General features: G+C 42.2%; 1 protein-coding gene and 1 non-coding gene across 2 annotated transcripts; one reads left to right on the forward strand and one right to left on the reverse strand.

Annotated features, from left to right (window-relative positions):
• Positions 1–389: 389 nt before the first annotated feature.
• FUNDC1 (FUN14 domain containing 1) lies at positions 390–13102 on the forward strand. Its single transcript, XM_081794167.1, has 5 exons — positions 390–575; positions 1303–1459; positions 5177–5252; positions 10104–10232; positions 12470–13102. Exons 1-5 carry the CDS (start codon positions 548–550, stop codon positions 12545–12547), a joined length of 468 nt encoding a protein of 155 aa, XP_081650293.1. The 5' UTR covers positions 390–547; the 3' UTR covers positions 12548–13102.
• Positions 4911–4983, reverse strand: TRNAR-CCU (transfer RNA arginine (anticodon CCU)). Its single transcript has one exon. It is a non-coding gene; the product is annotated as a tRNA-Arg (tRNA).
• Positions 13103–16382: the final 3280 nt, after the last annotated feature.

The raw sequence follows: 16382 nt of genomic DNA on the forward strand, positions 1-16382 counted from the left end.
TCCCAGCAGCAGCACGTTAGAAAAATTTTCCATCTGTTGATGTGCCCTTGCCTCCTCACAAAAGTGGGGTTTGAAACAGGGTTTCTCTTATCTCCTTTTAAAAGCCTTTTTTTTTCTCAGGCGCTCGCATTCTCGTGCAGTGTTGAGAACGCCAAGCTGGACGGCGCTTTACGCCGTCCTGCGAGGCCGCCTCTCCTCCAGCCCTGGGGCTCTTTAAAACAAGACCCCGGAATTTAGTTACTGAAATTCTAGGAGGGGTGGGGGTGGGGTGGGAAGCCAGGGTTGCGACGGGCAACGCACTACAACTCCCACAAGCCCTCGCGCGGCGGCTAGCCTCCCTCCCTCAACCCACCCACCGCTGAGCCTTGCGCTTGCGCGGAAGACCCAGCGCTGAGAGGAGGGGCGGGGACCGGACAACGCGCCCGGAGGGGGAGGAGGAAAAAAGGGACCATAGACTTTCACCTGGGCCTAGAACGTCTCTTAAAGTAGTGGGGAGAGGCAGGCGGGCGGGTGGGGACCACCTTCAGAGCTGGCCGCCGGCGGTATCATGGCGACCCGGAACCCCCCTCCCCAAGGTGAGCGGCCGGGGCCCGGAGTAGTAGCTTAAGACGCGGCTCACAGCTCTCGACCTTGCTCCCGGGGGCGCCTCTTCTTGCCCCTGCCCCAGGGCTCCTGGGGCTCTGGTTTTTGGAGGCACCCTTGTTGAACTAGACTCCCTCCCCTCACAGCGGAGAGCGACCCCTGTCCCTAACACAGCCCCGCCTCCTGCCCTACCTTCACCTCTGGTCCTTCATGTCCATCTTCAAACGTGCTGCTTTGGCCTTGACTGAAGTGATTTCATCCTGCTGGGCCCCTAACCGGTTCGGCCAGGGGAGGACCCCCCTGCCCCCCACCCCCACCCCCACCCCCACCACCATTCCTCCCACTGATGAAACTGGATCTAGCTCTGGTCCTGACCCTACTGAGATTTGGGGGTGACCCTTCATGCTGTGAAACTCTGACCTGACCTTACTGCCATTGGTGGGGGCGGGAGGGGGGCGACCCCTCACTTCTGTGTAACTCCGACGTGGCTCCGGTTCGGGCCCCTAGGCCGGTCCCTGGGCCTTTGGAAAGGAGATGCCAGGCTCTTTGGAAAGGGATTGGATGTAACAAACTAATGTTTCCATCTGGGCATTTTTAGCTGCCGGCCAAACCTGGCAGTGAGTTATAACAGCTAAAAAAAAAAAAAAAAAAAAAGCTACGGGACGTTTCTGACTTTTGGTCGCCTCTAAATTTCTTTCTTTCCCATTTTGTATTTTGAAGAGTATGAAAGCGATGACGAGTCTTACGAAGTGTTGGATTTAACTGACTATGCAAGAAGACACCATTGGTGGAATCGAGTGTTTGGCCACAGTTCCGGACCTATGGTTGAAAAGTACTCAGTGGCCACCCAGATTGTAATGGGTGGGGTGACTGGCTGGTGAGAACAACATCTTTTTCATTAAGTTTCGTGGGCAGCCGCACTGCTGCCCTTTTGTAAACAGGCCAGTTACTGTGCACGTTCAGTGGCTTTACACTGCTAATCCCGGAAGAGCGCAGCCTTGAGGCTTTTCTCTGTGATGTGATGGGTGTGATGGACACACTCAGGAGCCTCAGTGTGTGGTTTTGGTGATCTGCTCCCCCATGCCCACCACTTGTGCCGCTGTTCCCTCCTGTCCCGCCCTTTGATCCTTTATGTACTTTTCCACCTCCTCAGATGTAGCAGATGTAGCAGATGTAGAGTGCATCGGATTCAGGGACAGTGGCTAAAACGGAAGAAACATAGGAGGGTTAATTACATGTAAATAATTTTGACTTGTTCAAGGCTAACAACTGGAAAAACCTGTGAGGACTCCCGCAGTGGGACTGGTCTCCAGGACTGTCAGCCTGGAAAATTCTCAGTGCAAATTATTGATTATGATACCGATGGTTCTGTGGATGTTCACTGGGCTAATTTGGATTATTATAATACTTTGAAGAAGAGTTGGAATTAAACCTGGTCTTTGCTGGAATTACAGGACTGATTGCTTACTCAGTAATAATATTGTGGAATGCATTAAGGAGGAGCAGTTAATAAGCATTAACCTAACTACCCAGTGAATGTTCTAGACTTCATGCTTACATAATTGCTACTATAGATCAAGTTTATTCGTCTTGGAATAAAAGATTAGCCAGATGACAAGGGTCAAACAAGTATGACCCTTTATTTTGAAAATGTTCACGACCGTAGACAATTTTTGTAGTTGGCGGGGGATGCTTAGTTTGTGAGTAATCATTGTTTTCTTCGATTCTAAGTTAAGTTTATCTTACATTAAAAATTTCCCTATTTAAACTTGATAAGTATTACATTTCTTTGTGCCGTTTTGTAAATGCCGTTTCATGGTAGAAACCTGCATGGTGAAGATTCCATGGTGCAGAGTTGCAGTATTTATTCATGTGTACTTATTAATGCTGCTAACGAAAAGACCTGCAATTAGGAGAGAGATGCCTGGTCAGGGCCCTGGTTTATTCAATTGATTCTCCGCAGATGGTTTGGACCTCGACCCCTGATAATGGAGAGTCTGGTCCTCTGCTCAGCTGAGCTCACCGTGTGGTGCCCTTGGGTGATTGGTTCATGTGAGGATGGGCCTAAAGCCCCGTCTTAAAGGAGACTAAAAAATAATGGAGCGATAGAATTATCACATCATTGTGTGCTTTCTCCTCGTAGGCCAGACTCGGTGAGAAGCCCCATAATTGGCAGAAGTTTGCTTGGATATCCTAGAGACAGAGCAGGGGGAGTTAGTAGCTTTATTTTAGTGGCTCATGCCATCTAGCAAAGGGTAGACGTGCTTGTGGGACACGGTCCCTGGGACGCAGTTGTGACTTGGCTGCTGCTTGCCTCCTCTGCTCCTTTATCAGAGCCTGTGTTGCTAACTCCCCTACTGAGGGGCACGGTCTTCGTAGTAATACGTATGTCTGGATTATAGGCAGTGTTGGCCCAGGAGCTGTTTCGTAGGACTCTAATATTACACAGGTGGTTTGTTGCAATGACTTTGGATCCAGCATAGTACATTTTGGCGATTCTTCTTAAGGTGTAGAACTGCCGTACTATTGTGGCATGCATGAAGGAGGAATGGTTAATAAGCATTAATCTAAGCAGTTCACGTTTCAGACCAGTTCAGGACGTGGCCTGGGAGGCTAAGGAGATTACATGCAAGTGTAGGCAGGTAGAGGTTTTGGATGATAAGAAGAAATACCAGGGTGGGTGTCTGCTAGGAGAGATGGGAGGTGTGAAAACTAGCCAGAGGGCCCACGCTTAGTGTGGTCTGGAAGCAAGGCAGTGATGTCCTTGAGAATGGAAGGAAGACAGTCAAATGATCTGGAGATAGAGTATATAGAAATGGCAATCAGCTGGCCCCCCGAAGGTGATGAAGAAGCCAGAGTCTGAGATGACCACGAGGGGGGAAACCTAGAGAACGGCGCTGTCGCTTACAGATGGGGAACCTTAGCAACAGTGGATTTGGTTGGAGAGAGGATTTTTGCCTTGGGACGTTCGAATATGTGGTTCTGTGTGCCAGAGAAGCCCCTGGAAATGTAAAATGTCCATTTATGACGGCATGTTAGTTTCCTAGAGCTATTGTATCAAAGTACCGGGACTTAGAAATCCAAGAAATGTATTCTTTCACAGGTCTGGAGGCTGGAAGTCTGAAAGGTGTGAGCTGAGTCGGTTCCTTCTTGGAGGCTCAGAGGGAAAAATCTCCTAGCTTCTCTCCTAGCTGTTGCTGGTTGCCAGCCGCCCCCGGCATTCCTGGGCTTGTAGACATAGCACTCCCATCTCTGGCTGCACCATCACATGGCTGTGTTCCCTCTGCGTGTCTCTGTGACATGTTGGATCAAGTCATACTGCATTTTGGACCCACTGTATTGCAGCGTGGCCTCATCCTAACGAATTACATCCTCAGTGACCCTTAATCCAAAGAAGGTCACGTTCTGAGATTCTGGAAAGGACGTGAACTCGGGCTTGGGGGGAGAGGGCGCTCTTCAACCCAGTTCAGAAGGCTAGAATTAGAAATCTGGGCTTCTTTTACAACAGTATGGATCTGGAATACTGAGGGAATATGAGCTCACCACAGGGGAGAATTAATCAGAAAAGAAGTATGGACTGACATTCTTACAGGATAGACGGGACAAAATAGGTTTAATCTAGAGATGGATAGACATCGGTATAGATGGAGGTAAAGAAGCCATGAGAGGGGCTCCTGGGTGGCTCAGTCGGTTAAGCGTCCGACTTCGGCTCAGGTCATGATCTCATGGTTTGTGAGGTCACGCCCCACATGGGGCTCTGTGCTGGCAGCTCAGAGCCTGGCGCCGGCTTTGGATTCTGTGTCTCCCTCTCTGCTCCTCCCCTTCTCGCACTCTGTCTCTCTTTCTCTCTCTCTCTAAAAAATAAGTAAGCATTTTAAAAAAAGTTAAGCAGCTGTGAGAAATATGGGCTTAACTGTAGTCCTGAAGGTGGAACTTAAGTGGGACCTTAAAGGGTGGAAAAGCTTTAGATGAGCAGAGCTAGGCAGAAACCCCTAGAAGCAGGGAGATGAATAGCTTGAGCAATGGTGATAACCTGTTTGGAAACTAATGGTATTGGCGCAGAAGGGTTGGGTAGAGTGGGGGTTGGCCAAGTGTATGGAATGTCTTGACTGCATTATAACAAACAAACAAACAAAATCACTTTTCTTATGGGGAATTTCAAATTCTACAAATGTAGAAGGGAGAGCACAATGAGGCCCTTGGGCACTCAACATTGTTTCAGTAGCCAATCTTTTTTCCTCTAAATTCCCCTCCTCTTCTCTCCATCCCTGATTTTGAAGCATATCACAATTTAGATCGTACACTTTTTTCTTTTTAAGTAAGCTCTAGGCCCAACGTGGGGCTCGAACTCACGACCCTGAGATCAGGGGTCGCGTGCTCTACCGACTGAGCCAGCCAGGCGTGCTAGATTGTGCACTATTGACTTGCCTATATAACGAGGGAAACACTGAGGGGTTCTGAGCCGGTAAGGGATATGATCAAAAGAAATGGAAAGACATTAAGATTTTATTAGGAAAGCAATGAAAAAGAGAAGAGGGAGAGAGTTTAGTACCTCACTGGTTGTTCTCATCTTTTGTCATTTCTTTCATTCAAGGTGTGCGGGATTTTTGTTCCAGAAGGTTGGAAAGCTTGCAGCGACCGCTGTAGGCGGTGGCTTTCTTCTTCTTCAGGTATGTCTAAGCCTCAGTCTTTGCCTCTGCTTACATATGTAGCCCTCGGGGACTGCGAAAGTCAAGGTCAGCCATTTCATTCCTGTCCATTTTAATAGAGGGTGGAGGGGTTTTTCTTTTAGGTACCAGTTTATGGAAGAACTAAAATGAGTTTTGAAAGCTGACATCTGTCATGAAAAACACCAATTTAAATACGTCTGCATTCCGTAACCATGGTTTGATCCCAGCTAAAGAGATCCCAGTTAAAAAGACAACTATCAAAGTTCGAGGTGCCTCATTTTTTTTTATGACGTACCAGATTTCCCTTGAAACAAAATAAACATTTCATCCATAATATAACCTCATCTTGACTGTTTTAAACGTATATTTAAAAATCAGACAGATAAAATTTAGAAGGTCTCTTTCTTTTCCCCATTTTCCAGCCATGCAATTTTCCTTCCCAGAGGAAATTGCTGTTAGCAATTTCTATCTTGTTTTTTAAAACTGGGAAACCATAATAATCTAGAAAGTGGAAAATAGGGTTTAAAAAATCATCCGTAATCCTATTTCTGAGGCAGGGGGATTTGAAATTTTAGTTTTTGTTCATGTTCCTCTAAGCATAAGGTTTAAAAATGCCTTGCAGTTAGAGGATGTTTATCAGGATATTGTCTGGCATTCATGTCTGTTTGGCATATATTTTTCCAAAAATACCATTCCCTGAAGATCAAATATAGTAAATCCCAAAACTGAAAATCTCTGGGAATGAATGTTAGCAATAATTTTAAAGATATAGAGGACTGTCGTACCAGATTTTTAAAATGATAGATGTTCATGGCAACCAACATCTGACTTCAGTACCAAAGCCATTGATCATGTAATAACCAGTGTCATTGCCTGAAGTGCAAAGGGACTGAATTCGTATGTGTTAAGCATAGATTTTGAGTTGTTTACTAAACAGCTATGTACGCGTGTGTGTGTGTTATTTTTCTAAACAGCTTTTAAAAAAATATATTTTCTTTCTATCAGTGGCATTATTAGGAGTACTTGCCTATTGTGGTAAGAGGTAAAAAGGAATATGGTTAATATCGAAACTTAGGCCTTTGGATGAATATGCCAGCCTCGGTACAGAAGACAATTGTACTTAAGCTGATTTTGACTTGTGTTTATATAGAATCAAGACACATTTAACTCGACAGCTATTTTGAAAACTCAGTTGTCTTTTCTGTGTAAGGGAAAAGGGTACCGAATTGAAGCAGAGTTTTCCTAAAATGTTCACAGAATAAAGAGAATTAATACATGTCAGTCCACTCTGTCAGTTTTTCAGAAGTCTGTTTCAGTCCCCTCAATAGACTCCCTTCAGGTTCACATGTTGCCATTGCTGCCTTCTACGGCTCTGTGCCTAATCGACATAGTCTTTGAAGTCACTAAGCGGAAGACTGTGGGACCTGTCTGCATCAAACCAGCTTTTCCCACAAATATGACTCACCTTGAAAGCTCAGTAGGAAGAAACTGAAAGAGGAAATCAGAGTAACACATGACTTTTAGCCTAATTGCCCATTGTTCTTCAGGCCTGCTTTCATGTTTCCATTACCTTTACTTATATTTAGGGGCACCTGAGTGGCTCAGTCAGTTGAGCGTCCGACTTGGGCTCAGGTCATGATCTCATGGTTCGTGAGTTCGAGCCCCACGTCGGGCTGGCTGCTCTCAGCATGGAGCACACTTTAGATCCTCGGCACCCCACCCCACCCCTCCCTCGTGCACACACAAGCTCTCTCTCAAAAAGAAAGAAACCTTAAGAAAAAGAAATTTGTTGACTTAGAACTTAAAGCTTTTCTAGTAGCTCAGTGTTCAGTGTTCTCCAGTTATTTATCACAGTGCCATCTTAAAATAGACAGTGGTATGCAGATCTTTTAAACTTAGTTTTTATTTTTTTGTAGTTGTTTATGTGCCCCTAATTGAAAGGGTCAAATACACGTACAAGACTCATTATAGGTTAGAGTAATTCCCTACCTCCCTCACTACCTACCTTCCCCATTTTTCCCTCCCTTGAGGCAACTCCTTGAACTCTTAGCCGATGCTTAAGGTACTTATTTCCTTTTTCCTAAACAAGTTAATTGAATATTTCTTGATCTTTCAGTTTGAGGTATTGACTAGTGGCTTCCTGTTATAGAATATGAGAATTTATCATTTATTGAACTTTCCTTGCCCACCGTTCCCCTCCCCCCAGTCTCACACACTTGCCTGCTTTATGTTCCTCTGTGCCCCCCCTCCAACCCATGCATCATCTGAGTATTGTTATTTCATAATTGTGTTAGATCATTACCTGGAGGTCACTGAGCCTGAATCTGTAAATTTATGTGTTTAACCATGTTTGGGAAGGTTTTGACCATTCTTTTCTTTTCTTTTCTTTTCTTTTCTTTTCTTTTCTTTCTTTCTTTTTTAAATGTTTATTTACTTTTGAGAGGGGGGAGAGAGAGAGAGTAGAGCAGGGAGGGACAGAGAGAGATAGGGAGAGATTATGACCGTGATTATGTGCATATTAGGCTTTTTGATAATGTCCTAGCGTTTGTTCATTTCCTTATTCAGTCTTTCAAATTGTGGAATTTCTAGTGATCTAGCTTCACGTACACTGACTCTTTGTTTTGTCATCTACTTTTCCGCCATCAAGCCTTGCCAATAAATTTAGTTCAGATATTGTAGTTTCCAATTCTAGAATTTTCATTTGGCTCTTTTTAGATTTTCTGTATCTCTGGTGAGATTCCTTATCTTTTCATTGATTACAAGCACAGTTTCCTTTACCTCATTGAGCATCATTCTAATAGCTGGTTTAAAGTCCTGATAATTCAAGTATCTGGTTCACCTTAAGGTTGGCATCTGTTAATTTTCTTTTGAGACTAGGCCATATTTTCTTATTTTATCCTATATCAAGAAAGTTTGGAGTTTATCCTGGGTATTGGGAATGTTATGCTCTGGAAACTCTGGATTCTGTTTTATTCCTCTGAAGAGTATTGATATTTCGCTTTTGGCAGAAAGTTGACTTGGTTGGACTCAAATGGCAGACTGTTTCACCTGAGGTGGGTAGCAGCTCAAATCTCCATTCAGTCCTGTTAGCCTTGGCCAGATTGCACGGCTCTGCCTTATGAATGTGTGGTTCGGGACTTGGGTAGAGTGTACACGTCGAATTTGGGACTCCCCTTATCTAGCACTCTCATTTCTGGCAGTTGTTATTGTCGTAGACTCTGTCATCTGGTTCTTTGGGCCAGAAAGGTGGCATGTTTTCTGTTAAAGGTTTAGCCACCCTGCACGTGCATCCTGCCCTCAGGATAAAACCAGAAAAATGGGCAACTGACCTTACATTGTTGCTTTCCTGCAAGTTTCAACTCCCTTTGAGGTCTGCTTGCTTTTGCTAATTCTGGAGCGCTTGTATTTTAACCAGGGTTTATAGTTGCTATGTACGGGAGGGTCCCTAGGGCTCACCATCACCTCCTTGCCTGTGACCCAAATTGCTGTGTCAGGTGCTGCCAGGAAAAGCTCGCACTTGCCATTTGATTTGATCACCACTCTTTTGCTGAGGCTGGAGTTTGAAGTGATAATAGGTGAATCGATACAGGAAGAAATGCAGATGAAGAAATTCTTCTATGGAGTCATTCACAGTGAAAATGGAACTTAAGATTCCCATGCAATCTACTTATATACAATCACATACTTTTGTTATTTGAAATATTTTATTTATGGTTCAAAGTCAAGTGATGCCTTACAAGATTACAAAGAAAGCATAAGCTTGATAGAAGTGATTTATAATGGTATACCTGGCTTAATTGTTTACTGCTCTTGTGATTCTTTATATTTTTTTATTTAAAAAAAATTTTTTTTTAATGTTTTATTTATTTTTGAGACAGAGAGAGACAGAGCATGAACGGGGGAGGGGCAGAGAGAGAGAGAGGGAGACACAGAATCGGAAATAGGCTCCAGGCTCTGAGCCATCAGCCCAGAGCCCGACACGGGGCTCGAACTCACGGACCGCGAGATCGTGACCTGAGCTGAAGTCGGACGCTCAACCGACTGAGCCACCCAGGCGCCCCAATATATTTTGATTTTATTATTTGAAGAGACTAATTTATGGTACTGGCTTACACACTATGTTAAGGTTCAGATTATTTGTAGTGTCTCCGTAGTACCACATTTGGGGTTTTCTTATAGTTAATATGCATTTAGCTATGGTTTTATTAAAAGGAATTATGGCATGAAACCTGTATAGAGCATATTTCTTTTGTATTCCGCTTTCAAAAGCGATTACCAGAAAGTATTCTTAGTCAGAGTTAGTAAAGACCCTTTATCAAGCTACTTTAGATTTCTTTAGTGACCTAATAACTGATTGGCTTCTGATCCCTTATAACTAAACATCTATTTAATTAAAAGGTACTGTTTTATTAGCTGTATAATTTAGATAGTTTCTGTGTCTTTTTAGCTAATTCTCAAATTCTAAAAGTTATGATAGAATTATAGTACAGTTATAATATAGTTTATTCCACAATAAAAAGATTGTGGAATCTTTTCCCATCATGTAGTATATGTTTCTTAACGTAGTGTTCATCACATCTAAATAATTAATTATGCTCAATATCTTTTTTCCCTTGTGGACCCAGAGCTCTTTGAGCGTGGGGACTTACTTATGTCTCTCTTCTTCTTGGCTATAGTTACAATGCTTGGCACAGGGTAGGCACTCAGTGTTTATTAAATGAGTAAATTGTGATATCTTACCTATAAGCCTCATAGATTTCTTGAAATCTAAATGTCCATATATTCCTGTGTAAGAGATTTGTCAACAGCCTGGTTGGTTTACAATTAACCGTTTTGATTATATTTTTGCAGATTGCCAGTCACAGTGGCTATGTGCAGATTGACTGGAAGAGAGTTGAAAAAGATGTAAACAAAGCGAAAAGACAGATTAAGAAACGAGCAAACAAGGCAGCACCTGAAATCAACAATATAATCGAAGAAGTAAGATGATGTACATTTTTGGCTCCTTTTTTTTTTTTTTTTTCTTTTACGGGTTTCGCTTAGCAGAAGATGCGACTGGTGATTGCCTTTTAAAAAGTTGGTGTTTTTGGTCATGTTTGGAGTGTTAGGTAAAACTGTTGGGATCAAGCCACCATTTCAGTCAGTCATCATTAGGGCGCCTCGCTGGTTCAGTTGGAGGAGCATGTGGCTCTTGATCGTCCGGGACATGAGTTCCAGCCCCACGTTGGATGTAGAGGTGACTGGAAAAAAAAAAAAAAATCAATCTCTTTTTGTTTTTGTAGTAGTTAACATAGTTTTTCCTGCCCATCTCCTACCTACTTTGATCTGCATATAAAAACTGATAACATGACTCTTCCAGAAGTTTTCCTCCGGTTTTACAAATGTGTACATGTGTAGGCAAGGTGTGGTACAACTAAAACTACCTGGTTTTTTTTTTTCACGAGGTGGGATATTTTGAAAGTGTGTGTATTTTAGTAATAGTTTTATTAATGTTTTTATGTGTATTCTGTCGTCTTCTAGTCTGTTTAGAATTGAATTGAATACTCCTTGCCTTCGTTTTTGTTCTGGTCTCTTAATACCTCCAACTTTTTATTTTGAAAACTTTCAGACCAGTTGAAGAGTTGAAGGACTTTTCAAATACCCCTTGTTGAAGGACACATACCCTTCACCTATTTACCAAATCGTTTTACGACATTTGCTTTAGCTCTGTGAGTGTGTATGTGTGATTTACACTTTTTTTTTTTTTTTCAACGTTTTTATTTTATTTTTGGGACAGAGAGAGACAGAGCATGAACGGGGGAGGGACAGAGAGAGAGGGAGACACAGAATCGGAAACAGGCTCCAGGCTCCGAGCCATCAGCCCAGAGCCCGACGCGGGGCTCGAACTCACGGACCGTGAGATCGTGACCTGGCTGAAGTCGGATGCTTTAACCGACTGCGCCACCCAGGTGCCCCACACTTTTTTTTTTTTTTTGCATAATCATTTACTACATGATTACTTTTCACTCAAATCTTCAGCATATATCTTCTAAGAGATAGATGTTCTCTTCTACAATTACCCTATTTAACAGGATGAAGTAATATTTCCTAGTATGCAGTCCATGTTAAAATTTTTCCACAAAAATCTCTTTTATACATTTTTCCGCCAGTCAAGAATTGCATATTGCATTTGGTTTTCGTGTCTCTGAAGTCTCCTTTGGTCTTCAACGGTCCCCTTATCTGTGGGGGTTCCCCCCCCCCCCCCCCCCCCGTCCTTCATGACACTGACATTTTTGAAGCATCTAGGCAGAATATCCCACAGTCTGGCTTTGTCTATTGCTCTTTCCTGGTTTTATTTGGGTTAAACATTTTATCAGGGTGATATTTTTTTGATCCTTGTACCTTTTTCCTTGCTGGCTAAGTGGACTGTTAATAAAAATCTTTGTGCCTGCTGTGGGCATTTATTAAATCTGTGCTAATAACTTGCATTCATTTATGTCTGCCCTATAGCTTCTTGTTCCCTGTGAGATTTTTGCTGCTGATATACCTATTATCTCGGTAGCCAAGAAGCTTACTGTGTCTGGCCAGGACTCTGTGCTCCTTCAGATTGTAATGGACAGTCCTGGCATCTTGTGTGGTGGTTGGCACCCGCAGCAGTAGGTGTAGAAGCGTTTTTGCCAAATATTTATTGGATTGGGGAAAACAGCCGTGAAAACGTTACTTGGCACCAAATTCAGTGGTTAAGAGTGGCTTTTTAAATTTTTAATTTGCGTCATGTTTTTTCTTTTTCTTATTGTGGCAAAAGATACGTAATATAAAATTGACCGTTTTAATATACCTATATATATAGGCCACGAGTTCAAGTCCCGCTTTGGTTTCCACGCCCAGCACGGAGCCTACTTAAAGAAATATATATATATATACGTATATGTATTCTAGTAGCATTAAGTACATTCACACTTCTGTGCAAACATTACCACAATCCACGTGTAGAACTCTTTCATCGTCCCAAACAGAAACTCTAAGCATTAAGCAATAATTCCCACAATGAACCCCTCTCCCCAGCCCTTGGTAGCCTCTGTCCTACTTCCTGTCATGATGAATTCCAGTATTCACGTTAAGCGGAATCACGCAACGTTTTGCCTTTTCCGTCTGTTGCACTTAGCGCAGCGTTTTCAAGGTTCGTCCACGTCGTAGCACAATTAAGAGTCTTTTTTTTGTTTAAACTTCTGTTTCAGGCAACAGAATTTATCAAACAGAACATTGTGATATCCAGCGGATTTGTGGGAGGCTTTTTGCTAGGCCTTGCATCCTAAGGAGATGAATGTTCTAGCACAGCGGAGTCACCTTTAAGAAGAGAACGGTGGCCACGGGTGGTCTGTCAACACGAGACGCCATCAGATTGTCCAGGGCAGCAAGAAACAACTGGGTGGACACTGCCAGACTCAAGACTTAGTGTTTGGCCATTGATGTTTGGCAGACCAGCATCGGCTGTGAAAACAACCCCTATGGCATGCGTACGGTAGTATTCCTGAGCAAAACATGGCTTTCGTTTATTTTTTGAAAATTTGCATTTGTTTTTAAATTAGCCTATAAAATACCGGCCTTGGATGCAGACCGCTCGAGAAAAAACAACGTGTCGGATAGATGCCCCAGTGCAATGCCCTCACTTCGTTTAAGTAAGATGGTACTCATTTTGCTTTGTGGTGTAGTGCCAGTAATTAAAACTCTGTATCGCAGCTTCAACATCAAGCTTGGCTTTTTTCTTTTTAAAGATACGTTTGCAGTAAACGGAAAAAACTGTAAAGCCCTTCCGTGGAAGGATGTAGAAGTGCTAGAATTATTAAAGATATTAAACAGATTTAATACCAGTTTTTAGGTGGTGGTTTTCTGCGATTCTTACTTTGCTTCTATAGTAGTTATAATAAACAGTTTCAAGGAAGGCTCTTCTAAGGAAATAGTCATGTCTGAAGCTCTTTCTCCTTTTTTTTTTTTTTTTTTTTTTTTAATGTCTGTAGTTCTAAAAATGTCTTGTATATAAGCTTTTTCAATTAATTTATTTATCCTGGCGGCCCAGGCAGAGCTAATTGTTTTGAGGGAGCATGTAGTTGGGTCCCTGATTCATTTTATTAACCTTGAGTGAACCTCCTTTATCATTTCTAAAAATCCTAATTATTATTTTGGCCCCTTCTTCCACCAAGAGGTACAAATCACTTTAAATTACTTATTTTAAATAAGTAAATTTACTATTTGAAGAACATTGATTTTCTGCGTCACTATGAAATCGGAACTGAAAGAGAATTTTCTCTCTGATCTAATCTGAGACGTAAGTGCTAAGACTTTCAGGTTTTGGTAGCATCGTGTTGAGCACTAGATGAGTTGACTTGTTTCTCTGAGCCCGATCACACTCTGTCAGAGGCTCCTTTGCCCAGAAGAGCTTTCTGTATTAATTCTTTTGTTCATAGAACCCTATGTTGGAATTGGAAAAACAGCAGAGCAGCCTGTATTGGGGGCTTCAGATTGGAAAGTTTATGTATTTCTTCCGAGAGAGAGGATGTGCGTGCACACGCACGCACAGGTAGGGGAGAGTCAGAGAGAGGGAGGGAGAGAATCCCAAGCAGGCTCCATGCTGTCAGCACAGGGCCCGCAGCCGGGCTCGATCTCACGAACCGTGAGATCGTGACCCGAGCCGAGATCAAGAGTCCAACGTTTATTCGTGAGTTCGAGCCTCACGTCGTGGGGCTCTGTCCTGACAGCTCAGAGCCTGGAACCTGCTTCGGCTTCTGTGTCTCCCTCTCTCTCTGCCCCTCCCCCTGCTTATGTTCTCTCTCTCTCTCTCTCTCTCTCTCTCTCTCTCTCTCTCTCAAAATAAACATTAAAAAAAATTTTTTTTAAAGCCTGACGCTTAACTGCACCACCCGGGCACCCCAGCCTTTCTTAATATGAAGTGATTTCGCTTATAAATACTTGTTTTGTCCTTGAGCTTTTCTCTCTTTTGCCCTTGCCAAGCCTTCCACTGCTGTGGAATTAAAGGGGAAAATCTGCTACATCAGGTAGAATATTGGCTGTACTTCTGCGTGCCATATCCGTGTGATGTTTTCACCTGATACAATGAGGCAGCCTACTGTGGGGAGCTCTGAGAGTTGGCTCAATTTGTTCATTTTGGAAAATTTGCCATGTCTGCTCTGTGCATGCTACACTAGGAAAGTGGGGGCACAAAAATGCCTGCCTTCAAATAGAGACTAAGATATTCCCCTATAGAAGTTCTATAATAATATTGGAGAACGTGGCATATGATTAGTGGCCAATAAGGATAGGGCTATCTACTTAGGGAGAGGTAAGGATAACTACTTTCAGAGTCCAACCATGAATGAAACCTGAAAAAAGATGGCCCTTCATTCTCTCCCCTACCTTTCCAAGTATCTGTTGATGTGTTTGAAAACATTTACAGACCAAAGTGAAATCCCATCCGGGCTCTCCATACTGTCCTTTCTGTGTTAGTGCCCCTTACTCTCTGCCTCATATCTGCACCGTCTCCCCATAAGGTTGTAGGCTACTTGAGGCAGGCCTCTGTGTTCATCTCTAACTTGTTGACGCACGCTGTGTAATGCTTTGCTCAAGGGAGGTATTCATTTAATGTTGGGAATGGGCGACTGAGTGTGTGGAAAGCCCGTTACTGTGCCAGAGGGTTGGTGTTAATCCATAGGAAACTTTTTCTGGGTGGCAGTCGAGTAAATCAGAGGCTCCATCACAAATGACTTGGTGGGGCTTAGCTAGAATGAAAAGCCTATAGCCTGCCTTTGTGTAAAATGGGGATTTTTTTTTTTAAATGTTTGAGGGCATAAAGACTATTTGCAAAATCTGTTTAAACTCGAGCGTGTGGGATATAGGTATTTTGTGGCCTAGGCTTTGGAAGATATTTAAGGACATTTCGACTGGTTTTTAGTTTATTTTCTTCCAATGCTCCCCACCCCCCTCACACACAAAAAGACGACTTTGAATGTGTTTTCTTATTTCAAATACAATATAAATGAAATATGCTCATGAGAGAAAATTACATCAGCATAAAGAATATATAGAGGGGCACCTGGGTGGCTCAGTCAGTTAAGTGTCCGACTCTTGATCTCAGCTCACATTGTGAGTTCAAGCCCAGCATTGGGCTCTGCACGGGGCATGAAGGCTACTTAAAAAAAAAAAAAAAATTATATATATGTATATATATATATATATATATATATATATATACACACATATATATATACACATACACGCGCACACATGTGTATATGTATATATACATGCACATATATACATGTGCATATATATATATATATATATATATATAATGTTTGTAATATGATGTACTTAGACATAACTATTGTCCATATTTTGGTACATAGCCTTTGGAGTCTTTTCTACCTGTGCATGAACACATTGTGTGTATTTTGTATAAAAGTTGAGTGTAGTTTATGTACTGTTTTATAAACAGCTATTTTCCGTTCCATATCATGAATATCTTTTTAAAATAGTGGGTACATTTATGGTGACAGATATAAGTGCCCAACCTCATCCCCTTTTATGAGACAACCGTTATTAAAAGTCCTTTTGATATACTTTTTACTATATACTTATTTTTATTGTCCAAGTTTGGCTAGTATATATTGAATGCCCACTCTGAAACTTAAGGAATTTTGTGTATATGCACTTTGGTTTTTTTGGTGGCTAATATATTTTGTCCTTCCAGTAGATGCCTTTATTACTTTAAATATCATACTTTTTCTACCCTTATTTACCAACTTGAATAATATTAGCTAACTCCTTGTCACTAAAGATGAGGAAAATGAACTTATCTCTTCCCTCCTACTGTCTGGCCTCCTGAGTTTTGTTAAATTGTCATTACTTTTAATGGTACATTCAAATGACAGAATTCTGTGCAATTACTAAGAGGAATGTAGAGCTGTATCAATTGACCTGGCAAGATCCGTATGTTAGTGATATAATCAGGTCACAAACAGTGTGATCCCAACTTCTTTGAAAAACTACCTGGGAGCATAAATATGCACATGGATGTTCATAGAGGCGATCTCTGAGAGTGGTGGTGTATATATAGGATTTTCACGTTGTATTTTCAACATTTCTACATCACCTTAA

The sequence above is a fragment of the Panthera onca genome, chromosome X (assembly GCF_046562875.1).
Source record: "Panthera onca isolate mPanOnc1 chromosome X, mPanOnc1 haplotype 2, whole genome shotgun sequence".
NCBI classification, from domain to species: Eukaryota; Metazoa; Chordata; class Mammalia; order Carnivora; family Felidae; genus Panthera; species Panthera onca.